Source organism: Aplysia californica, unplaced genomic scaffold (assembly GCF_000002075.1).
Source record: "Aplysia californica isolate F4 #8 unplaced genomic scaffold, AplCal3.0 scaffold00332, whole genome shotgun sequence".
Classification (NCBI taxonomy): Eukaryota; Metazoa; Mollusca; class Gastropoda; order Aplysiida; family Aplysiidae; genus Aplysia; species Aplysia californica.
In genome coordinates this window covers 142,455-168,748 of record NW_004797602.1, presented here as the reverse complement: position 1 = coordinate 168,748, position 26,294 = coordinate 142,455, and the positions used below count along the sequence as shown (strand labels likewise).

The 26,294-nt window shown below is 38.8% G+C and overlaps 1 protein-coding gene across 1 annotated transcript; it reads right to left on the bottom strand.

Moving 5' to 3' along the window:
- Window positions 1-5,378: 5,378 nt before the first annotated feature.
- LOC101853396 (cell cycle checkpoint control protein RAD9A) lies at window positions 5,379-25,472 on the bottom strand. Its single transcript, XM_005102602.3, has 13 exons — window positions 25,258-25,472; window positions 20,622-20,692; window positions 20,098-20,247; window positions 18,965-19,079; window positions 17,817-17,916; window positions 16,537-16,643; window positions 14,274-14,380; window positions 13,777-13,841; window positions 13,165-13,314; window positions 11,324-11,764; window positions 10,631-10,772; window positions 7,124-7,204; window positions 5,379-6,477 (listed from the first exon to the last, which is right to left on the bottom strand). The coding sequence occupies exons 1-13, from the start codon at window positions 25,298-25,300 to the stop codon at window positions 6,379-6,381; spliced, it is 1,671 nt and encodes a 556-aa protein (XP_005102659.1). The 5' UTR covers window positions 25,301-25,472; the 3' UTR covers window positions 5,379-6,378.
- Window positions 25,473-26,294: the final 822 nt, after the last annotated feature.

Below are 26,294 nucleotides of genomic sequence, written 5' to 3'. Positions count from 1 at the left end.
GTTGATTTCTTGGTGTTTGGTTGTGTGTCTTTATCTTTAGTACTGGGCTTCTGTTATGGTGTGTGTTAATTGAAACACAGGCAAAAGTTGTTTCATTTAAGAATGTTTTGTTGTGTTTTCATATGCCACACCACTGGAGAGAAATTTATTGCAGTGTAAAAGATCTTTAGCGGACTGTTCAGTTTGTGACACCGCCAGATTGACTGTCTGTCTTTTGTTTTGTGTTTAGTAAGTGTTTTATAGCGCTTGCAATACTGTAATTAGATCATGTAAGTGCCAAAGATTATAGGCGTTTCATGTGACAAGAGAGTATCAGTAACAAACACAAAAAAGGGACTTGGAGAGATATAATATGGACGATAGATGTTTGATACTAATGGAGCAAACCGCACTAGAGCATGTGCCATCCACAATTCAACTGATTGTGATTATTAAGAACAAAAAAAGAAGAAAAAAACTTTTGTTACTATTCTTGAAAAAGAGGGCTCTCATGGTCGAGAGCTTTAATGATATTCGCTTTTCATTCAATAGGTCATGTATTCAAATCCGGAAAGCTATTGAAAATTTTCTCCTTTCACATCCTTTCCTTCTCACTAACAATGTTCTGTCATCTGCTTTCGTCTCCACTTTTTGCCCCCACCCCCTCACCTCCTTTGCCCCCTCTTCTGGGCTCCTGACTCTTTCTGTAGCCTTTTTTCTGCTACTCCTTGGCTCCTTCTTACTGCTGTCTCAGCCACACTCCTAATCTTTTGGTAGGTAAGATCTAACACCTAGCCTTCTTAGAAGGGCAAAAAATCATGGAGGTCCTGTGTGCAGGTAGCGCACGTTAAAGTAAGATCTCTTGGTGGTCCAAAATCGATTATAAGAGTGGGCTTCGGCTGCCACCTGAGCCAAATTCCAAATTTCCTACTTACTGAAAATGTTGAATGTGTCTAGTGCACTCATATTCATAAGACCAAATGACCTTATGCAGTTGCGAGCTCCGTAAAACACTTAGATCTACCAACAGCCCTCCAACAAAAAAATTAACTTTAAAAAAAACTTTTTTGGGGTGAAAGTGGCTAGCAAATATTTGTAATTTTGTGGGAGGTCGGTTGAGACAACTGGTAGGCCCTGCTTCCCTATTGCAGTGAAAGTCGGATATATAACGAAGTCGTTCAGAGTGACTTTCAATTTCTTTGAATCCGAGTCTTCCTTATATAGCACTGAGTTGTGAGCAATAAGTTGCACTGCAATTTTGGACGTTCCATTATATGGCCACGTTTGTTTCTATAGACTGGTGCATAATTCATTACATTGATCTAGATCTATGTCTACTAAGCTAGCCTTAAGAGTTTGATCACTGTGGAACTCGGATTCAACAAGCTCGGATTCAACGAGAGAAGATGGATTCCCCGTTTTTTTTCTTCTTTAAAATCAATAAAAATAACCCGGATTCAACGAACACTTAAATCAACGAGCTCGGATTCAACGAGGTCACTTCCAGGGTGAACAGCCCCCAAAGACCTGGCTTTGTTAATTTTTCTCCTAGTACGAACTTTATCGATTCCCGGAAACCATCCATTGCACCTGCATCGTGAACTATTTTTCACTTAGCCGATTGCTTGCGACCAATCAGCAGCCTTTTTTCATACCAACACATGCGTTGTTGACACGCTCACATGCCTACTCTATCATGTCTCGGGGTCTTTTGGGAGGCCTGCACACGTATGACTGTATGTGCGTGTCGGGAAGGGGGGGGGGGGGCACCAGCGGCCGGGCGTTGAACGTCGCAGAGATACAAACCCGTAACAGTCTTTTCCCCCCTCGGCAACTGATCACTATTATATTACAATGATAAGCTAGTCTTCACGTAGATCTACGTAATGAATTGGGCGTTGGTCTATGGAATCTAAAGTTGACGTGTGCTAGGCTCTTCACAGCAACACATTTTAGCAAATAATCGAGATGGCACAGGCCTGTGCATTTGAACCAATCGGTCTTTTTTTTACACAGCTCATAATACGCAGGCAGCTCATAATATGTAGGCATTTCCAGGCACTACTTGTTACTTCTCTTCACACATTACTTGCTCAGTGCCAGTAATTATCTACACAAAACCTCATGCTTGCTATGGCGAACACTCAAGATTCAACGAGCTTTTAGGTCAGGCCCGGCGATCTCGTTGAATCCGAGTTCCACTGTATCATGTAGTGAGGGTTTAAAATTTTTTTTTATTGACTATCTTTTATTTGTATCTGATGGGACCTTCAGCCTAGGTCGGACTTGACAGGCGGGGCTGAAGCAGTCTGCCTCTTGAATTATTTTAATTACGTTGATGCGGGAGTAAAATTGTACAATTACAGAAAGAAGACAGATTACTCAGAACAAACCATTCATTATTTCATATGTACAATTTTATTGTAGAAACATTTCAAATGCCATGCATTGTGTAACATTATGCATCAAACTGTTAATCCTTTGTTGAGCCCTGATTCTCCCAGACTACAGGACCTGTGCATCTCAGCTCCCTAGGGTGGTGCTAGATCTGGATCTATGCTACCAGACCATCAATGATTTATTTATAGAGGCACCAGCCATCCATGTCCAGGTGCTGTTTTAGCCTGGATCTATGCTACAGCATTCCCTGGTGTGCACTCTGGTCCATAGTGTTCAAAATAAATGACTTCTCAAAACATGAGGACTTTCTCATTTTCAGTAACAAACAGATGCCAACTGGCTATGAAAAAAAAGGGGAGGGGAGAAGAAAGAAAAGAAGAAGAGAGTCACCCTATGTCAGTCACATTTCAGGTGTGAACAAAACAATTTCAGCCAACATTCATTGTGACAAAGGTGATTTTCTTTGGACATACTATCTTCGTTTACATCATTGAATTCTTGTATTACAGCCCCCAACTTTAGAGCAACTGGGACCTCTGTACATGTATTTGTAGGCAAAAGAGTAATCTAGTTCAATTTTCTTTAAGGTGCATTTCATAGAACTGCAGCCTAATTTACATAAATATCTCAGTTTTGAAGAAGCACGTGTGGCATTGGTTTCTTGTCCATTTTTGAATTGAAAAAAGTTTTCCAGAGTTAAGTTTCACTGAGGCTGAAAAATGGTATCTGAAAGACCACGTCTAGACTTCAAGAAACTCTCAAAGAAAGAATAATACCCTGTTGCCTCCCAGTCTTCTCACTCCCAGAAGCTTCCATACATGTATTGAACCACCTGGAAAGTGGTGAATTTTTACACTGAAGACCGAGGTATAAACGTTTTCCTCATTTGAGTATGACTATGAGTGGGCGCTGATGTTATCCCTAGGCCACGAAATGTCTTTTCTCCATCTGGAGCACTTATGTTGTAGTCAAAGTTGAAAGCCTCAAACTGAATACAGCTGTGCGCTATGGTCGTGAACATTTCCAGTGAGTGACCCAACAGTAGCATTCAATTTAAATCTTAGAACTTCTGCATTTGGGGAGCAGAGTCCCAGTGCATTCAGTGAGTTCACAAGAGGCCATGAGGAGAAGTGGAGATGGAAAAATACACACATTTCTACTTGTAAGGGAGCCATCATAGATCTCGGTCGGCTGGCAACTATTCTCATATATGTGAATTGTAGTACATATTGTCAGTTTCAAGAAACAGCACCAAGAGGTCACCAAGTTAGCGCGTGTTCTTCTCCATAAATATATCCAATTAGATTTAGACTTCTTTTTCAAATGTAGATTTTTGATCAATTGACGAGCTGCCTTGACAATTTGCTTCTGCCTGGCATCCTTAATGCCCTTTGGTGCTTCATAAAATTCTCATATTCGTATAATTGAAGAAACTGATTACTTATATATGTAACAACATCTGCTCCCCATCAACTTCCACTATTACGTTATGCTTTCCCTTGCACCCCATTAGTTATTTCTTTTTCAGGTACTGTGGTCCATAATAATATGTGCCAACACCTCATGCAGATGGCATCTATCTTTAAAGCATCTTGAGGTCTCAATGATGTTCTAACTTTTTAAAAAAGATGCAACTTCTAATATAACAGAACACGGTGGCTCCTTACTAAATTAAAAGTTGCAACTGAATGAAAATAACCGAGAATAGTCGTTGTCCATTCGTCCTTTCTTTATTGAGTCCTGACTTTGGGTTTCGGTTCACACACGAATGACATTATAAGCCCCTATGACTGTACATGACTGCAAAATTTTCTTTTCAGACCATAAAATGTTCAGTGGGGGCTAAATTGGAACTCTTAGAGACTTAAACGAAGTTTGTGTTTCAGACCGTTAAGCTTCCTGAACTATGACTAGTCTTTCTGTTTAGTTTTTTAGTTTTAGTAGAGGTTTTTCGGCGCTCGCAACTGCATACGGTCATAAGAGCGCCAAGGGGTGGATGTCAACAGAGAAGTCCTTACAAGGAATCAGACTTACTCTGCTCACCTCTCTAGCTTCAACAGCACAAAGTCTGCTTCGACTATCAACAAGGCACCCCGGAAATAGCGGGTCACAAGAGTGTGACAAACATGCAAAAGAAGTAGAGGAAAATGACGATAGTAAGGATTAGGAAAGAAAAAGCAGCAGTTCCCTGTTGTAGTTCAGGCACAGTAATGAGCATGACATTGTTCGACCTTCCCATTTACAATTCCACTGTGCATTAGAACGAGAAATGTCCCCCCTTTGGGAATAGCCTAAAGACACTTCAGTCAGTGGCACCGCCCCGGGGGGTAGTCTTTCTGCGTTTTGCAAAAAAGACTGCACTTATGTAAGATCAGTGACATGAAATGAGCACTTGGTGCCCTTCGGTACATCTGTTGTTGTTTTGTTATCTTGTACAACGGCCAGAGTACTATTCACACATTGTTATGTCAATTGCACAAAGGGCAATTCTTTAAAGTGAAATTACACAGTAAACAATCTGAAAAGCTGCAACTGAGTCTGAGGGTGTGAGAAATGCATTCTTAATATATTGGCTTCCCATACTTTTTACATAAAAGTACAGATACCGATGACGAGTACCTCATTTTTGTGAAAATCCATACAAATAAACATTCTCGCGTCAAAGCAAGTATGATAAACCAATTTGGTTGTAATCTAAATTTTGCTTTTTTAACAACATTTTAAAACAATTTCCTCCACGATTTCGAATGCCTATTTTTAATATGTTATTACACATGATTTTATTGTCCAACCATATTATAAGTTTTATTTTTGTTGCCATTTTTTAGGGTCTACCCTTATCTTTCTTCCACTAATCCACTTTTTGTCGAAATGGAGAGTAATATCAATTTGGTAGTGAGTTTTTAAGCCGCTCTATTACCTCTGTAAATATCTCAGCCGTAGCTTAATTTGGTATTGAGATATATTAACCTTTTTTGTTGTTTTTTTGCTATGTTATTGAGATTTAAAAATCGTCAAAATTTCAAACTCGTTTTTCTTGAAAAATGAAACTGTGAAAAGTCGATATAGTCACTTTTTATGCTCAGCCGTCGAAATTATTACGATGTTGGTTTAAAATTTCTCAGGATTAAAAGGCCTTTCCAATTATATATATATTTATATAGACCACTATAGATTTAGACCCTTAAGGAAGATTCATATTCCAATTATATAGTGTCAAACCCTATTAGATCTATAGGTTGTGCTGTAATGTTGGTAAAAGTGCATTTCATCAGGTGCGTAAATTAATAGACCCAGCCGAGTCCCTGCCCTCTGTTCGGATGCTGATTTCGTTCAATGCCTACTCCTATTCACCTGTTCTTCTAAATCTAGATTACTGTACGGAGGATTTATATTCCAATTCTATTGTGTTATTGTATCAAACCCCATTATGTATTTATAGCAAAGTAGGCCATTATGCTCCTGGTTTGTTTTGGGGGTTTATTTTTTCATTTTGGACTTTTGCTGGCTTTTTTACATTTCTGAAGGCCAATGCCCCCATCATGTACTTCTACAAGTGCTGCTATTTTATGACACCCGCAAAAGCTCTTATGGGGGGAATGGATTGGGGAGGAGTTTGGTGTGCGAAAAATTTTCAGACAATCTGGTTGAGGCTCACATGCAGGTCTAGATCCATCTTATTTTGAGGAGAAAAAGCAAACTTAGACACATCATTTCAACCTCAAGACATCACTGGACAGAAGGGAAAGAGCTTACATAGTGAAATCAACTTGTAACTAATCTACAAGCTCTCTCTGAGAATACAGTAATTTCAGTCCCTATTCCATTGCTCTTCATGAAAAGAATGAAAATGTTACAATAAAGCTCCCATAAAATAAACAGCTATGTCTCTAATAAGTTTTTTTAAAGTAGATTCCATTGATGATAATAACAATTTTTTAAAATAATAACATTGACAACAATATATTAGCAGAGGAGTTCAGGCGTTTTCCACAAGCCTCAGCTATCTTCATCTGAATCTAGAGCCAGAATCTCCGGTCTCCTTTGTGACTGACTGGGCTGAGTGCTGGACTGGGTGCCAAATAGCAGAGCCCGGAACTGAAAAGACAAAATGAAAAAAAGTTTTCCTTTGACAAGTAGGCCTAATGATAATTTAGTGCAGGAAAAACATGGGGCACCCAGACAGAAACAAAAAAGAGAAGGAAAAGAAAGAGGACCTACAAGTAGCGGCCTCTAAGCACTCACAGAACAAAAAAACCAAAACAACAACAACAAACAGATGGGGAAAATGGGTCACACATGACATAATCAGTAGTGCAGGATAGCAGAACCTCCAGACATAGCACCAGGAGGAGGAACCCAACCATTGAAAAAAGAAAAAGAAAAGGGAACCCACTAGAAAAGAGCAAATAGTAGTTAAAACTGAGAAGTAGAATTGAAGAAAAAATATTTCAAGAAACAGAAAAATGAAGGTGCATTACACATTACAGTCACTGTAATCATCATTCAATATTTTTTATTAGCCTCAATTGGACTTTTTTGGGGGGCTTGGTGCACAAAACAGGGACAGAGAAAGAGACAGAGAGAAGGAGAGAGAGTAAACACATACAGACTGAGACAGAAATGCAGACATGCAAAAAGAAGGATAGAGACCTACGTCCATAACATGTCTCTCACTTGAACAAACAAATCCATCGTATTTGTTAGTCTGTCGGGAGAGTTGAAAATAGATAAGAAAACAAACCTTTTTGCTCGGAGGTGTGCCCGGTATCTCATCTTCGTCTTCCTCATCAGACTGGTCAGCCAGTTCAAGATTAGGGGTGGTCTGCAGAGATAAAATATTCATTAGCACAACAAATTATGAAACATACATTTTGTCATTACAATGTAATGACTTACAGAAAGTCAGGAAATCATGATCACCAAGTGAAGACAGAGGTAAGCATGTGGGTGGTAAGAAGAGCTCTGGTGTGGTTTGCTCCTTCTTTCCCATCAAACATCTATCTTCCTGATCTCTCCTCCTTTTTTGTGTTAGTTACCCTCTTGTAACACCTCTAATCTTCGGCACTTATTATATGACTTTACTGTGTTGCCATAAAACTAAACAAGAGATAAGCATGGGAGAAATGCAGTGGAGATTCTACTGTGTTTTGCATTGTAACTCACTAACACTAACAGAAAAGGTTCTCCATGAAAGTTTCATATATATACCTTTTCATACGACACAAAATCTAGAAGACTTGCTCTATGCACGCAGAATTTTAAAACTCAGGTAGAAACAACACTTTGAAAATGCCTTTTTTTCTGTGACCTACGTTGTTTTTCTCAAAAGAATCAAGCTGAGGAGGAGCAGGTGTACCCTCTGTTCATATAAAACACAGCATTTCATAGTAAAATCTTGTCAGTAAAAATGACTTATTTACTTACTACCCGTTATGTCATCTGGCGTTTAGGGCAGCAACAAAGGATTTCCAGCTCTCTCTGTTTTGGGCCATCTTGGTCAATGTCCCCCACCAAGGTTTCCAGGACTTCATTTCAGACTCTACTGGGCGTCTCCAGGTCACTTTGGGTCTGCCCCTCTTGCGATGTCCTTCAGGTGTCCAGTGGAGGGCAGTCTTCACAACAGAGTCTGGTTCTCTTCTCAGAACATGCCCGATCAATCTCCATCTTCTCCTTTTTATAATGGTGGTCATGTCCTCTTGTCTACATTTTCGTAAAAGATCTGCGTAGGAAATCTTGTCCAGCCAGAAGATTTGTAGGATTTAGCGTAAGCTGGTTGTATGAAAGTATTGAAAGGAAGATAGCTTGGCACGGTCAGGATCTGTCATCCTCCAGCATTCAGCTCCAGATAGGAGTGAGGATAGTAGCCTACACAGCTGTTATACAGCTTTAACTTGGTCTGTATACTAAACTGTCCTGACTTCCAGATGTTGATCATGCTTCTGTGTACGGATCTTGCCTTGCCGAGTCTGTTCATGGTGTCTTCCTTTGTGCCGCCGTCAGTTTTAATTATGCTGCCTAGGTAGGTAAATGTGCCTGTTACAGGCAGGTCTGCGTCGTTCACCCTAATCAGTGTTGGGGAACCCACATTTAGTGGGTGTCATCACTTTTGTCTTCTTCTGGCTTATTCTTAACTCAATCTGGCGTCCATATTTGTGGAGTCGGTTTGTTTTTTCCTGCATGTGCTGGTTGGTATAGGAGAGTAGTGCAAGGTCGTCGGCAAAGTCAAGATCCTCGAGGGTGGAGAAGAGGGTCCACCTTATTGCTCTTGATGTATCCTCTATTGTTTTTCTCATGACCCAGTCAATGTCAAGGTTGAACAGAATTGCTGACATGTCGCATCCTTGTCTAACTCCTGTCTTTACCTCAAAAGCAGTAGTACTGTTTCCAACAACGCACTTGAAGTTTTGGTAGAAGCTCTTGAGGACCTCAAGAATGACTTACATTAAAATAAATGAATTGAAGTGGGACTTGTGTCAAGATATTACTTACAATGCATGCAGTCCAGGTTAGCCCTGACAGGTAGTGTTAAAGTAGCCTACCTCCTAAATTATGTAAATTATATTAATCAGTGGCGGTGAGTGGACCAAAATTTGGGTGGGGCTTAGGTTGCTTCCAGTTTTTTACCACCAAATAGCAAGCAATAAGAATTAAACAGTGATGATTTTTCTATACTCACGGTGAGCCACGGCAGTTTGAGAACCATTCAAACGAGAAGAGTTGCCTTTGTTTTCAATCTCTTTGTTCTTAGTTAAATTCTTGTTGATGGTGGGGACGAAACCGATTCACCTCCAAATTTCCTCTAATTAGTTTTCGTGTGATGAAAAAGTTATAACTGTTAAATCTCAGCAGCACAAACACAAACATGCACACACAGCACTTCAAACATAATACTTCTATGAGCTGGATTAGGCCGTGTAGTCGAGACAGTTGAACGCACCCAACAAAGAGCCAATGAGCGCATAGGTATCTGTGTCAGTGGGGGAAGTGTGTCGTAAACTTTCACCCCATTGTCAGGGCTAGGAGAGCGTGAGCCCTCGGTACAGTGTTATTTTTTCCCAGTCTTCTACCTTTTTACAAGAAGAGTTTCATTAAGGACGGACTGTGGGAAAAGGGCTCATCTTTGCTGAGCCCTAAAGACATTTGATTGGCTGCTGGGTTACTATAGTTGTAAGCGGGGACAACAGTGATTGGATAAGTGAGCAAGCCGCCAGGTTGATCACTCTGTGTTCATTGCGTGCGGTTATAACGGTTTCAACTGCTTATTTCATTATGGAGAAACTTTCATTTACTTTGGGATACAGTTGGGGTGGTGGTTGGGGAGGGGGTAGGGGCTCAAGCCTGTGAGCCCGTCACTACCCACCGCCACTGGTCTTTACCTCAAAAGCAGTAGTACTGTTTCCAACAACGCACTTGAAGTTTTGGTAGAAGCTCTTGATGACCTCAAGAATGACTTACATTAAAATAAATGAATTGAAGTGGGACTTGTGTCAAGATATTACTTACAATGCATGCAGTCCGGGTTAACCCTGACAGGTAGTGTTAAAGTAGCCTACCTCCTAAATTATGTAAATTATATTAATGGAATCCCAAAAACACTTTTTCTTGTTTTTTTCATAAACAATAATAATAATAATAATAATAGATAGCATTTGTATAGCGCATATCCCCGCTCAGCAGCAGGCTCTATGCGCTTTACACTATATTATTACCCCAGCAGACCATAGAACACTCCGAAACATTCTCAGCTTCCCGGGAAGCATACAGTGCGAGCAGCCGATTAAGCGCTCAAACACTAACAAACTGACAAGATCTTTCGCTGTCTATAGCCAGGTACCCATTCCCACCTGGGTGAAGTGAGGAAAATTCGTGTAAAGTGCCTTTCCCAAGGACACAACGTCGGGCCCTTGACGGGATTCGAACCCACGACCTTACGGTTGCGAGTCCGAGAGCCTAACCACTAGGCCACCGACGCCACATTGAAAATAAGTTTTTATCTGCAACACATCTTTTTTTACTTTGAAAATGTTTCTAAATCCATTTAAAACATAATATATAGTCTAGCACACACAGCGAAATTGGCCAAATGCGGAAATCCTTTCATTATGCCCAAATTTAGCTAAGTAGGTGTTTTAAATACAATGAATATAACATACATGAAGAAGTAGACATTCGGACTTGAAAATACGCATGTTTCGTTATGTGTGTGCTCGACCATATTTCATGTCTGAGCTGTGAACGATAGACTTACAAATGTCTCAGTCTGTAGTGGGATCTGTGGGCTTGTGTCAGGGCTCTCCGCTCCCAGAGATCTCAGGGACAGAACTTGTCGTCCTGGTGCCGCGTGGGTCGAGGGTGGACTGGTTGACCTCAGGGGGTCATTTAGTCCTGTACTACAAATAGAATGAAGCAGACTTTATGATGAGTAATTAGATAATTATAGATAGCATTCAGGCCAACATCAAACCTATGTTTTGTTCTAATAGTCCTATACTAGAAAAGCCTTCACTGCTACATCACAACCTTTTCTAGCTGACTTGTACTTGCTATTGGCAATTTTTTTCCTTCTTTTTCTGCTTTTTTTTAAAAATAAAAAAACATACTGAAAAACTACTGCCGTTTTCTAAAAACAAGTTTTTGCATCACTTTCATAACATAATTTTCATTAAAAACAATTTTTGCATTGACGTTTAGCATAAAGAGGCTTTGTAATAATCTTCTGAAAGATACAAAGCTTTAAAAAAAATCCTTAAATTCAACTGAAAAAAAATGTGTTCAAAGTAAAATCAAAGTCAACATTTTGTGAAAGTCTCACTGGCAGGCTGAAAAAAAAGTTCTCGTGCAGAAACTTCTCCAGCAACCTCATATATATATAATTACAAACTCTCCATACTTTTCCACATTACTTTCCAAGCTTTACGACCAAAAGACAGATTCTACTCACTTCCCATCATCAGTAAGCGCCAGGTTCTCATCATCGTCTGTCCTGCTGCTAAACTGCAGCCTCAAAGACAACGGCCTGTCTTTCCTGACGCAATCTTCATTTTGCATGTCATTGTCCTCAGTGCACTCATTATTTCCGCCAAGCGCAGAATGTGAAGCACGTGCCATCCCCAATTGAGCAACTTGTGAAATCTCTTCAGATCTCAGTTCAGGTATGTTTTCCGATATGGAATCCTCAGGAGTTGTGACATTCATAACATGGCTTAATTCTTCATCGTCGTTGTCATCCATTTCCTCACAAAGTGCATTTGAAGCAGTAGCAGCAGCAGCAGCATTAGACCGGCTCGGAGCAATGGCTGCCTGAGAGTGGTCTCTGTTACCACCACCATTCACCGTTCTTTGTTGACTCTGAGTGTTTGACTCCGGTCTTCTAAATGTGTTCCTGAAAATAAAGGGGAAAAAAACCCCCATACAGTTTGTAAAGGGGATTATCAATTGCAGTATTTTCATACACACACTTTACGATGAAATTAAGAATTTGAAGGTGGTTTTTTTTTGTTATGTAAGATTAGCAATCAGTAAGAAGTGCATTCCACCAAAACCTACCAATGACATCAATTTCATCAAAACATATTATTTATGAATGAAACCACAAACGAAAGGCTTTCATATCTTCAAAAGGCTAGATATGTGAGACAGCATGGTGAAATCATGTGCTCGTCAAAATAATGAAATCAAAGAAACCAGCATTTCCCTGGCTGATTTCCAAATTTTGTCAAAATTTCTTTTTTTGGCTCAATTTTATTCCCATTTTAAAATATATTTCTGTGTGGATTTTACATAAAAACGTTGATCATGTATGTTTTTAAAAAACAAAACGATCAATTGTTAACAACTGATATAACAGGCGGAAATAATGCTTAGTGACCATAGCCACCCACTGACATCGGAATTTCAACTATCGACCCGCAGTAAACGATACATTTCCAAAAAAGGAAGAACAGACAGATATAGAAATTCATTCGTACCAACTGCAGTGAGGTTCCTAAACACACAGTGCTAAAAATGAAACAGAGAGAGAGAGAGAGAGAGAGAGAGAGAGAGAGAGAGAGAGAAAGTTTACGGAGCGGGTTGTCCCAGCACGTGAGACATATTGTATTTACTTGGCCTAATGTCCTGTCTTGTGCGTTTGCGTGAGTGCACCTTTACGTCTAACTTTTGTAACGTCTACTGCCATTGTTAACGACCAAGACAAATTTCTCCATGCGAGATGAATAAAGATTGTCATTGTCATATAATATTAGAAAAGTTATTGTTTTGGTTCACACCAAGATTCTTGTGCCCCACTTCTTCTTCTTCTTCCTCGTTCAATTTCCTAAGAGATGAATGATTTGGAGAGGCCAGCATCTGTAACTTAGCTTGGGTTCTTTGCCATTGCATGCAGAAGACTTGAGTTCAATTTCCAAGAGTGGAGGCTTTTTTTTTCTCCACGTATTTTCTTCTGTACGCTAGCATGCTGTATCCCATTTTGCTCCAGTTAGCTCTGATAGGCAGAATCAAAACAGCCTGCTTCCTGATGTTCTTAATTGTGTTCAGAGATATGAAAAAAAAGCAGACTCATTTTTCCTTACTTTCAGTTATACTCCATAGGAGGGCTTCGTGATGATGTTTAAAGTTAAAAAGGGATAAAAACTGTATGCTCCATTTAAAAATGAACAAATGAACGCACATATCACTCTCTAAGATACGAGATGTGTGATATTTCTCAAAACCACCAAAATGTGACTCTACCCCCCCCTGCAATCTTTATTAATTGATAACAGATGTGTCTTTGTGACTTACCTCGGCCGTTTGGTTGTGTGTCCCTGAGGTTGTCTCTGTGTTGTCTGTGACGGAAGACGCTGCTGCGATGAGTTGCCAACATCAGCTAAAGTTGCAAGGACAAAATTACCTTCAAACGACAAGTCACTGCTGATAGAAATGGTCACCGGTCTGAAATAGGACACAAAAAATCCGATCAAGGCACTGTGTGTCAAAATGCAAAGCTTTCTAAAACATAAACAAGGAAAAGGCTCAACAAGTAAAATAAGTTCTCTTGATGGGAACAAGTTACGAGCTCGAGGAAGTACAAAACTAAACCATAACCTACTCAATTCCCTAAAAAGTTTTTCTTTCCTTCATTTATAAAAAGAGTAGCTATTCTAATGGATTATTAGAATTATTTATACGCTTTTGATTATCCTGCTGTAAACATTTTTAACTGCCTATATTCTGTATCACTAGAACTAGTATTACAAAACTTCTGGCATAGAACAAGACAAGACACTGAAAATTATTATACGCTATATATAATGTACCCCCTGGCTACCCAGTCACAGGGAACATAAAAGGTTCAGCTTTTTTATATTTCTACTAAACTTTTAGTATTTGTAAAAGTTGCATCATCTCACTTACCTTCCTGCACATTCAAAATGCAAGCACAGAGGCAAATCTGTGATGTCAACAAAGGAAAGGATAGCCTGAAAAAACCCCCAAAAAAACACAATTGTAATGAAATCATGAAACAAATTTGTAGCCATAAATTACATAAATTAAAACCAGCAATAGGCAGTTCAAAATGATACTGGGACTATTGTACTCTCGAGGTACGATATTTGCTCCTCATTTAAAAAGACCTGGGATCGAAACTTGACAGCGATAAAAACAATTTTTTCTCTAAAATTTCCTCCTTTCACCTCCTCTCCTCATTTCCTGCTCTCTAGTCCTGTTCTTTCATCTGTTTTATCCCCCACCCCCCAAAACCACCAGTCTTTTCTGGACTCCTTTCTCATATCCCCTTTAATCCTCTTTCTACACTTCTACAGCTACTCCTGGCTCCTTTTTAAGAGCCAAAGTTCCAATTTGAGCCTTAGGTCAAAGGAAAGATTTGTCATCACTGCAAGCTGACTTACCCGTAGTTCCTTCAGGCAAAATGTAACTTCGGTGTCCACTCCAACTTGATAGTGGTCAAACTCATCGGGTGACAAAGTCATTTCGGTGTGAATGACTTTGGTGATATCTGACAACAAAAAATCAGAACATAATATAATTACATTTACTGCACTGTGGTAAAAACTTTGTTGGCAAAATCAAAAAGAACAAACATCACTGTTCCGTGACACCATGGGATTTTTTCCCCATATTCTTTTTAACCTGTACATGGCAGTCCCTGTCCAATGCAGTCACAATCAGTCATTTCCTTGATAAGTTAGCCTTAAAATCTGCTTATAGCAGTCACTTGCAAAAAAAGTTTTCTGGTAACCCGTCCTCAGACAATGTGTGTACGTTCAATCAATGCACAGAAGCTCTTATGATAGATTACAATTTTGATGGAAATGAAAAGGAAAGATAAAATCAAGATTTCAGATTGTCAAGTCAACCAAATGACAATAATAATTCAGACTCTGTCCTTAGTGGCCATCTGTCTTTAACGGTCATTTTTACGTGTGATCTTGAGTGACCGTTATGAACAACATAGCTTTTCAAACAAAATCACTTACACGTAAAACGACTTTAGTTACTTCTTACAACAACAGATCGAAGCAACTAATTACATTTACTGTACTATAGAGTAAAATGCATAAAAGTTTTGCTGGCAACATTTTTCCACCTCTTTTGAATGCAGGCTTTTCATACATAGACAAATCAGTAAAACCTGCACAGAACATTGTCTTCAAAAGGATCACCGCCATTGATTTTTTGCATGGCTCAACTTTATCTTTACAGTTTTATAGACACACATAAACAAAGAGATTACAGTAAATAACAATTACGGTCACATAACTTAATTTTTTTTCCTTTTGGAAGATCATTGAATACCACTTAAGTCTTATAGTATTCGCATTGTTTTTACTTTGAAATGAACAAAGAAATCGTTTTTCAAGTTTGATTCTCTGTCAAAAGTACTTTGAAGCAATCAACATACATACAGACCAATTTCTTTCTTTTAACATTAAATTATGCATTCTCTTTAAAGGTCTTCGTAACTCTTAACCTCAACATCAAAACATATGACAACTCACTGTAAAAGGAGAGTAGGATACCTTAGCATCAATATAAAAATTATTCTTGCAAGTTACACTCTCTATTTAAAAAAGTACTTTGAAGTAAACAGCATAAAAGTAGATCAACTTTTTAAAAGATTTACAACTATTTAACCTCTTTAAATGTGAAAAATATTAAGGACCTAGTATTTTTCACATTTCAAGTCCATTGAGAGTAGGATACCTTAGCATCAATATAAAAATTATTCTTGCAAGTTACACTCTCTATTTAAAAAAGTACTTTGAAGTAAACAGCATAAAAGTAGATCAACTTTTTAAAAGATTTACAACTATTTAACCTCTTTAAATGTGAAAAATATTAAGGACCTAGTATTTTTCACATTTCAAGTCCATTGATAGCACTTTATACACCGGTTTCTTCCTTCAACTTAGAGCTGGAACGTTTGTTTACACTCGTATCACAGGCTGTCATGCGCTAAGACAAGGTTGCGCCCAAGTCTCGCTCAGACGTGAGATATGGCAATTAAAACATCTTGGCAGTACAGAATCTTTGATAACATCACAATGCTGCATTTCTATTTTTAGTAACTTTGTCACCGGCATTCCGATGTATAATAATAAAGGGTGATAGATCTAGTCAACTCGGGAGGGAAGCCCTGGAGCAAGTTGCATTTGAAAATAGCAATAGTTGCAAGAAAAATTAGGAAAAGTTGCGCTGACGGCAAAAATTGAGGACAGAAAAATAAATGGCGGAAATATGTCATCGATATTTGGGCCAATCACAGAGGTATGCTAGGTGCTCTCTGCAGCGTCATGTCGCTTGGAAGGCTGCGAAGCTGTGTTTACGATACCTAGTACTAGATCTAGATGACTGGTTTTGGGTGGGCACAAAAATGCTAGCCATCCGAGGTCGCATAAATCCCCACAGGGCAGTAGCATCAGGCTAATCGACCGAATTTGTTCAAGTAACAAAAGGCTAGCCACCCCAGATCGGGTGGCTAGCACCGGCCTTTTAAAAAATTGAGTATCTCCATCTGTCTGCTGGGATGTTGTATAGACAGGGTCAGAGCAGCCCGTCCACTAAAAGATATAAACTGTTTCGATAGGGGTGTAAAAACAAAATTACAATTACACATAGAAATAGTTGTCAAGGAATGTCACAGCAACATACCAGGCTCATCCTCTACGTAGTTTTTAAGTGCTAAGAAATCCGGTCTCACTATGAGGGTGATTTCTTCTTGAGTACTTTGAAAGTTTAGAACTGCATCACACAGAAGCCTAAATGAAAAAGAAACATTGACAAAAATTATTCAAGGTTCAATTTACAAATCTTTGTTAAATCTCTAATAAACCAGAGGTAATGAACTTCTTTTAGGCATTTCACAGTGCACATATCTAACGCTTCCATTTCCAGTCGTAGTATTATATTATTCAAAAAGAAAAAAATATATTTTCAATGAAAAAATACATATTGAAGATGTATAAACTCCAATATAAAAATAACATTAAGCATAGCTGCTCATTTATGGATTTTAAAAATGTTAGCTGCATTTAATGACAATGACAATGACAATCTTTATTCATCTCGCATGGAGAAATTTGTCTTGGTCGTTAACAATGGCAATAGACGTTAGAAAAGTTAGACCTAAAGGTGCACTCATGCAAACACACAACAAGACAGGACATTAGGCCAAGTAAATACATGTCTCACGTGCTAGGACAACCCGCTCCGTAAAACATTCTCTCTTTCTTTCTCTCTTTCATTTGTTGCACTATGTGTTCAGTAACCTCACTGCAGTTGGTACGAATGAATTTTTATATCCGTCTGTTCTTGCTTTACTGGAAATGTATCGTTTACTGCGGGTCGAAAGTTGAAATTCCGATGTCACTAAGCATTATTTCCGTCTTTTTAAAAATTTTGTCTAGTGCAGATATTCAAAGTTGCTTAGTTCTCTACCAGTTGTTCTTGATACCTTTCTTATCAACTTGTTTATTTTTATAATGTGTTGCCTTCGCAAATTGCTACCATAGCAAGCGATACCAAAATTTATCAAAATTTCTATGGTGGTGGTGTAGAATATCTGAAGGATGGACGGATTCAGACCGAAAGACTTAAGTTTCCTCATAGATACATTTACCCCAAATAAACCATTGGTAATGGACTACAGAAGTTATTTGAGAATACAAAATTTTAAATGGCTTGATTATACCATTAAATTATTTTAAACCAATAATTATTAATGTAAAATCTACATTTTTGAGACAGTTACTGTATGAGAAACAAGTAAAAATTTCATTCATTTAAAAAAATGAGCAATAGTTTATATTTAATCAATTCCCCAAACAAACTTAATAGCCTAAATGGAATTATTTCTAAGAACCCAATGCTTTCACTTTCAGTAAGACATGCCAAGTCAAGTTTAGCAACATCAAGGGAAACTTGAAACTTACTTTGGAGGGGCTGTTATTTTGTTTGGGCATAAATCTTTAGAGAAAACTGCCTGAAGTGTGTCACATTCTATAAAAGCCAAGTTATGAGTCTTTATAATACCTGGAAAACAAAATATAGAGACAAATACAGGATTTAAAAAAAAGACTTTTAACACTCAACATGACAACTATGATGTAAGAGAAAAATACTTTTGTTCAACATCAGTACTTGAAAAGTGCATAGAACCTGCTGTGAAGCATGGACATGTGTCACTTAAATCAAATGATTATAATAATTATTAATTTTAATTATTATCAGTAAACCAAATCTCTTAAAGTAAAATAATTTAAAAATAGAAATTACACTATTGGTGCATATTGTAAAGAATGCTTCAAAAGTAAACTACAGCTCAAAACCATACAGAATAATACTCCTCACATTGACATGTCATGGTCACATAAGCTTACTGAGTTCACAGAAAAGCAGGTTGAAGCACTTTGTTTCAGTATAAAGGGTTGTGAAGCAAAATCCTTTTCAGTTAAAGTATTTTCTACTCTTTCTTAGTGCATGTATGCAGAGTGACCTACCATCCAAAAGTCAAGGGTTCCATTCCCACCATTTCTGGGTCTGAACTGGTGACCATTGGAAAGAAATGTTGCAAGTGGGACCCAGTATCTTTAAGTCATAGGTTCCAACCCAAATAATTCTGGGTTGTAATATGCATCTCTTGGAAAGTAACTTTGTAAGAACCCCCCTGCAAGTATGAATAAAATAGCAGCATAATTACGGGTCAGCTGGGTCAGAATTTGTGTCATTAAAATTTGGAGAGAAACTGCAAGACCACTTTTTGGTCAAATTTCTTAGTCAAATTTGTACTCTTCAAAAGTTTACTGTAAGTGATTTAGGCCCCCATCAACACAATTCAGATCATCTGTGAGGTGGGTTACTTCAACCCTGCCTGAGTGGAATACAACATTCTAGAAGACAAATAGTGACACCTCATTATGACCTCCTCAACTCTGAAATCAAACTCACAACCTCTGCTAGCAGTACTAAAGAGCCTAATTGCGAAACCAGAGAAGCTCGTGAACTTTCTAGGCATCAGAGCCATTTCTCTTTTTTTTAAATTGAACAACTCATATTCAGACCTTGTTGCAAGAATAATTACCATGTCTGCAGTACATTTGGAAAATGAGCCTTGCTTCAGACATGTTCAGTGAGATTCTGCATTTCTCCACTGTTTTATCAATTGTTGGCAGTGACTTGAATACTGCCATCACAGACTGTAGAAAAGACGACATAGCAAAGGTCAATATTTCAGTGATATCTCAAAACACTTTTACATTATAATCAATCACAACTGAGAGACCACATAAAATAAAAGACACCGTTTATTAACCCACCAATTTGTTCGAGTAAAAAGAAGTACATTGATCCAATGATCACATTTCATTCTAGGACTGTGTGGACAAAGCAAGAGCGACGAACAAAATTGAGGGACAGAAAAGAACTAGGACATATTACTGGTACCTTCCAACTATCTGTACAAACAAAGTTATATATATATCCCACGAGAAACAAAAATCAACTTTGATTAAGTTGCCTGTTCATTAAAAAGCATGTGAAAAAGTGAAAACTCATAGAAACGACAGAATTGTTGGAAAAAAATGTATCAAATCACAGAGGAGCTGTTTTAAGAGTGAAAGCATATATATCAGTCAAACCTTATTGTATCACCAGCCTCGCTTACTTCCAGGTTTTGCAAATATACGAAAAAGAACGCTTATATAAACGTAGCATTTTTGCCTTCACACCGCCATCTGCTAATTGTCTGGGTTGTACAGTCCTTATTTAACTAATGCAAATTTACCCCGCCATGCCGCCAGCGAACCTGATCGCCAGAAGTACACACTGCACATGGTGCACAACACCCACTTGCTGGCTACTTCATAATCCTTCTCCCACAAGAAAGACATAAAGATAGAAAGAGAGAAGACTCTCAGCTCTGAATACATGTACATGTACATCACTAAGAAAAAGACCCTTTTCACAAACTCAGATCGCATAACAGAATCATGTTCCTTGACGCTGGACAGTCGCGGCTCTACAACAGAGGAACCCCATTTCAACCACTAGCCCCACAACTCCGCCAAATTTATGCTCGTCCCAAGGGTGGTGATGTAATGTGGTTTGACTGTAGTTTTAAGTTCAAATTTTAAAGTATTTCAAAAGCATAAATAATTTTTTACAATGCCATTGAAGCTTCGCTAGCAGGTCAGGTTGGTACAAATTTGCCTTTACCTTCATGCCTATTTTGCATCTCAGACCTTCTTCATCTGAGCTCCTTCCATCTTGACCCGAAGACCCATCGATGTAATGTAAGAAAAACGATGGGGAAAACTGGAAGTATCCATAGGCAGAACGGCAGGAGTTCACTGTCCTGAGGTACAACTGTAAATGTAGACAGATCTATTCATGTAAATCCTAAACCAATTGTTCAAGAGTATCTCAAACCCTTCTGTAGTCTGATTGGCCCTGCAGTTTAGGCTAACATTATCCAGCATCACCATATCTTAAATAGCGCCCACCTTGTTAAAATATTCAGGAGAGATAAAAGGATTGCTTTGGATGACACTTTCAAAGTATGTTTTTACTCAATCCCAATGCAGAGTAAACTAATTAACGATGCAAAGTGATTCAAATAGTACAAATTAATACACGGGTACAACATTGAAATACAACACTGAAATATATTCAAAGCTAGAACTTAATTCTCCTCCCAGGGTACGATAAGATATAACAATTGAAAATGCATGTTTACTTACTCCATCTTCCAAAGGTTCAAAATACAGTTCATCCCCTATTTTAGATAAAGACTGGATTGCTCGCCCAAAAACTGAAAAAAAAAGAAATATCAATGATTACATGAGTATCTGATCAATGAAACTTCTCTCATTTACAACAGTTTTATTTGTTGAGCTTATTGATCATATCCATGCCCACTTACACAGTACAGGAAAGCAACATTTTCTTAGACCACTGTTACATGATGTTTTCAGAAACCTTTTTCAAATCAACATTCACAACCATAAGTAGTCTTCTCCCCTATAAATATAAACTCCGCCCTAATCTGAGGCCAGGTTTGCTGATCTTTCTATATATTCAAATTGGCATCCAAAGGACCTATCTCCACTTTTATTATGGTCCACTGTCCACTTGATTACTAACTAGTCCAAATTTTAAAAAAGGTATATCTCCTGGCCTGCAGTCCACTAGCAGACTCTGCTAGTATTGACTCTAGATAAACATTTTTTAAAAGGCATGCTATGAATACAGTTGAACCTACCAAGGCGGACACCTCTACAAATGGTCCCTTTGCATTTTTTTCAATATAATGGCACTGCGTACAGCGACAAACCTGTACAATGCGGTTGTAGACCTTATAGTTTATCAACCAACAGCCAAAAAAACTGTAAAAAATGGCCCCATAAATCCATCATTGTCCGAAGTGTTGCCACAAATTATATATCAGCCCCTGACCTTGTTGACAAGCCGTCATAATCCATTCACCTGTTGTTATTGCTAGTCCTTCCAATGAAAAAACCCATCATGTTGCATGCATAAATATGTCCCTTCCACTGTTTACCAAAGTTGGCTTGTCGGTAACAAATTTTCGGTCGCTGGTTAGGAAGGTGCGCGAACCATCATAATCCAGTAGTCGCGCACCACAACTCTGACCACACACGAATCATACTATCTATGAGCAATCGCTCTGTTTACCCAGTTGGTAACTATGAATGTCATCATTAACTCTTTCATTTTATCCTTGCACTGCATACTGTCTTTCTAGTATATAATAATAATACACTTCACAGAAGGAAAGGAAACAAAAAGACATTTTAATGGGCCTTACGGCAGTCCTAAGCCTGCAATTGTTTCCAGTTGGGAGCTCAGAAGAAAATTATGGTTTGTTTTCTTCATTTTGATCAGTCCTGCCTAAAGATGGCCACCTGTGTAAAAGACAGCCACTTTTCTCCTTGACAATGGGTGGCCATCTTAGACAGTTTCAGCCGTATCTATCTCTAACCTAGAACGTGAATATCTAGATTCTGGTTCCAGATCATGTTTCAAATAAAGATAAATTCTTCCTTTCAGTCCTGCACAAAGCTGGACAACTACTTTTGGGGGTCAAACAAACATATTTTTTGTTGCATCACACAATTGGTCACTAAAACTGCTGAAAATAAATAATTATTATTATATATATGTTTTCAATAAAATTTCAAACCAGATTGCAAAACATCAATTATGGGAAAAAACAAGAGCGCACACCCCCTGAACCGGCCCAGAGTAAAAAAAATTAGGCCTAAGTAAATACTACAAATATTAAGTTTAGCTTACTCTATTTCGAATAAAGAGCCATCAAATAATTCAAAAACTAAATGTATCAAAACTCAGTATTATCAGCGTAAAGGCATTCTCCGGTTTTAGCCCCAAGAATAGTGGAATAATGTACCTTACATAGCACTTTTGTTATAACTGTTAGGTAACGTATTGGGATTTAGACAGTACCTTTCTTTTACTCAGTAGTCACTTTTCGGTTACAGTGTACTAAAAGACAAAAATAAAACAAAGAGCCCTTTCCGGTAGGGCTGGGTCACGAGCGGGAGAACGGAACTGAATCGCCACTCTTTCCTGCGGAACGCGATTCACGATTCATTTCAGCGGAACGCAGAACAGTATCGCCAAACGATTCCCGATTCACTCCCCTGTCGCTGTCATCACCTTGTGGCTTGTTTAACCTACTGCTGAGTCGAGTCACGAGCGCAAGAACGGAATGGAACACTTAGTATGGCTCCCCTTATTTTACAGAAGATGGTATACTTCAACCCCCCTATTAAAACAAAATGAACGGGGTCCAACCAATAGACAGAAGGAATTTTATGGAGCCATTGTTTTAGTGAATGGTGGGGTTGGGGGCGGGGAATTTATGGGGGTCACTAATTGAGGTCAGTTGATAGAGCAGCGCAACAAAGGGTGTGGGGCGGAGAGGATGGCGGAACAACAAGAGTGGGACTCGCGCTCGCCGAGAGGCGTTGATATGACACTGTTCCGTTTCAGTCAGTGTTCCGCCACAGTTCCACGAGCGCTCGCGTACTCGCGATTCATTGAAGCCGACTTATCGCCACTCTCAAATTTGACGAGCAGGATCCAGCCCTACTTTCTAGCGAGCATTTCTTCACTCTCTCTAAATCTGTTTGTACCCACAAACCGAACAATATTACAAGAATACTGGATATCAATACTGACTTGTGCTTGGCCCCATGACCTATTAAAATATGGGGGTTAACCATCATTTGATGCTTTACAGTTAGATTTGATATTTCTAACTCCCCATGCATCAAACATTATATATCGGCACACGCGCCAAAAAGTAATCGTTAAGAACAGACAGAAGTAGGCTTACTAATAGTCAATAGATCTAAGAGCCAAAACCCACACTCCGTAGTTATCACCCAAACCAGATTATCTTAGTGAAAAGAGGACAAAAAGAACATGATAAAAATTATACTATAACTATAGGCTACATTATGTAGACTATAAATTATAGAGGCTAAAGGTCTAATTATTAGACTAATGTAGATAGTAATACCCGAGCATGAGATGGGAGAGAATGTAAAATATATTATTATTATTGGCAGGCGCTATTTGCAACGCCCCGTTCTGAATAGCTCCCATGCTATTTGAAAGGCCGCATTCTGATTAGCTCCCATGCTATTTAAAATGCTGCATTCTGAATAGCTCCCATGCTATTTGAAACGCAGTACTAGCAGCCTTCGTTTCTACACAATAATATTGTAGCTCTGCTTGAATTGTGGAAGCTTTCTCAGATTCTTGATTATAAACCTCCTAGGATTAGACTCCATTTTTATGACGTTGTCTTATTCCGATCAATATTGGGTAGATCTAGATCTAGATCTAACAATTGTTTCTGACATTGTTAGGCCTAAAAGTTGTCTTGTTCATCTCTCATAATCATAAATCATTTGAGTTTGAGCAAGTAAGTCAAAAGACGCTTGGATAATAATAACAAGAGGGTGCAACTCTGTAAGCATTATTTCCTGTCCGCAGTGTCGTCATGCAATACCTAAAAATATTATCTCTGCGTACACTTTATATTTTGCCATCACAAATGACATCGTCTGATCTAGGCTTCGGCGTTTTAATTAGTCTACGTTCTCTAACATTAGGTCTAGAGAACGTACAAGCTGTCTACATGATGATTCTCTAATGTTCGGTGCTTCCAAGCGTGGCATCGAATCCCGGTCCCCGAAGGTTTTTTTTTCTTCTCCTGAGCCTAAAATAGGCACTTCCATTATTATTAGGCCGGCTCTATTTCTATGAACGTTCAGGAAAATAAACTTGAACTCTGTTTCTCCGAACGGTTTACATTCTCGAAATTTTTTAGTTATCTGCGAATGGAGTGGCCGCACGCGCATGTGTGGGCGTGTGTGTGTGTGTGTGCGTGTGTATGTGTGTGTGAGAGAGTGATCGAGCGTGCGTGTGTATGTGTGTGAGTCTGTGTGTGTGTGTGTGTGTGATGTGTGTGTGTGCAAGGTGTGACGGGTGGGGAGTGAAGGGATTTTTTTTTGTTACATCATGAAGGATTTTAGTTTTGCTTTAGGGGTGACTTAATGCAAAATAGGTTTACTGCGAAAGTTGCTTTGTTTTCTCGCAGCTCCTTTTGAAGGCATTTTCAAATGAAGTATAGTCCGGGAAAATTGCCCCAACCACAATTGAAGTATCTGAATATTCAGACATCTAAAAATCTTTAGCTCCTAGAAATTGAATTCGATGCAAAAAATGCTTCCTCCCAGCCCTCGCAGAACGGCAGAATGAAAGATGACGCCGAAATAGTCTCACATCCAAAAAATCTCAAGAACGGAAACCGTTCTGAGAAATAGATCTAGAATCTAGATCTATATTCTAGATCTAGATCTAGATCTAGATTTAGAGGTCAAGTTTATTTTTTCCCCAGCGTTCGGAGAAATAGTCACTTCGTTGTTATTATATCGATCTAATATAATCCAAATCTAGACTAGATCTCTAGATCTAGAATCTAGGCCTAGGCTAGGCCAAGGACTAGGAGGGGCAGGCAAGGTGTACGCAGGAGTGAGGCCTCGAGTCTGAGGGTCCTGAGGGGGCAGGACTTTTGGTAACAGACGAAAAAGTGCCGGACTTTTGACACCTTTTCGCACATTTACTGTTACCAGCCAATTACACCCACTTTCTCTTCCGTCGACAGTTGCAGTTCAAACAACACTATTATTCACAGACTTAAATACCCTGACTCTGGCATCCTGCCTAGCCGCGCCTGCCTAGGGCCTAGTACTAGATCTAGTAGTACTAGATCTAGATATACTATAGTACTAGATCTAGTACTAGTGGCAGTGGTCCTACCTTTCAGATTCACTCCGGGTATAGTGCACTTCATGGAACTCATGATTGAGATTCAGGGTTTCCAAAACACAGGAATGAATATAATAAATGTCTAGGTATGTCTGCTTAACAAAGTTTTTCCCAGGCATGGGCTAGTATAATTACACAATAAATCTGATAAAAATTTGCTATATTTTCCATTGACATTTCATGAGGGGCGCCATTTTGTGCATTATTGTCCAGCAGACAGCAGTCAGTAGTCACCAGAAAGAACACTTTCCGTTCCTGAATTAATCAATTCGGTGTTCATGTTCTCAATACTTTTTTGTGACTTTCTATGGACAAAGAAATCTACGAATAACAGAATTTTTAATTTTTTTTTACAGGCTTTGAGCTGTTCATTAAAAAAGACACCCTACATGTACAGTAGTTGAAAGTGATATAAAATGCCATAATTATTATATCATCATCATCATTGCCTTTCTCACCCTGCACCAGGGTATAGGCCACGGACAAACACCGTCCACCTTTCTCTATCCTCCTGGGCTAGCCTCTTTGTGTTATTTCATGTCTTCCCACTTTTCTGTACCTCGATTTCTGCGATTCTTCTCCAGGTTCCTTGCGGTTTTCCTCTTGATCTCTTACACTGTGGATTTAAATCCAAAACTTTCTTTGTTGTGCAGATGCCTGACTTCCTGAAAGTACGTCCAATCAATCGCCACCACCTCATCTCTGACTGGGATCTGGCTTGTTTTCATTAACACTTCCTCATTGGTGACCTGTCTGTCTTTGTGATGATCCTCAGTAACTTTCAAGAAAACCTGGATCCTCTTTATGCAAGTCTGTGATGCGTTCCACGTCTCACATCCATACAACAGGACCGACTTCACATTTGAATCGAAAATCTTCAGCTTTGTCCGAAGAAAGATATCTCTGGTCTTCCAAATCCTATCCAAAGATATGAAAGCAGTATGGGCCTTTCTAATGCGGTACTTTATTTAAGCACCTGTTCCTCACTCTCTGTCAATTATACTCCCAAGATAGCAGAAGGATTCAAC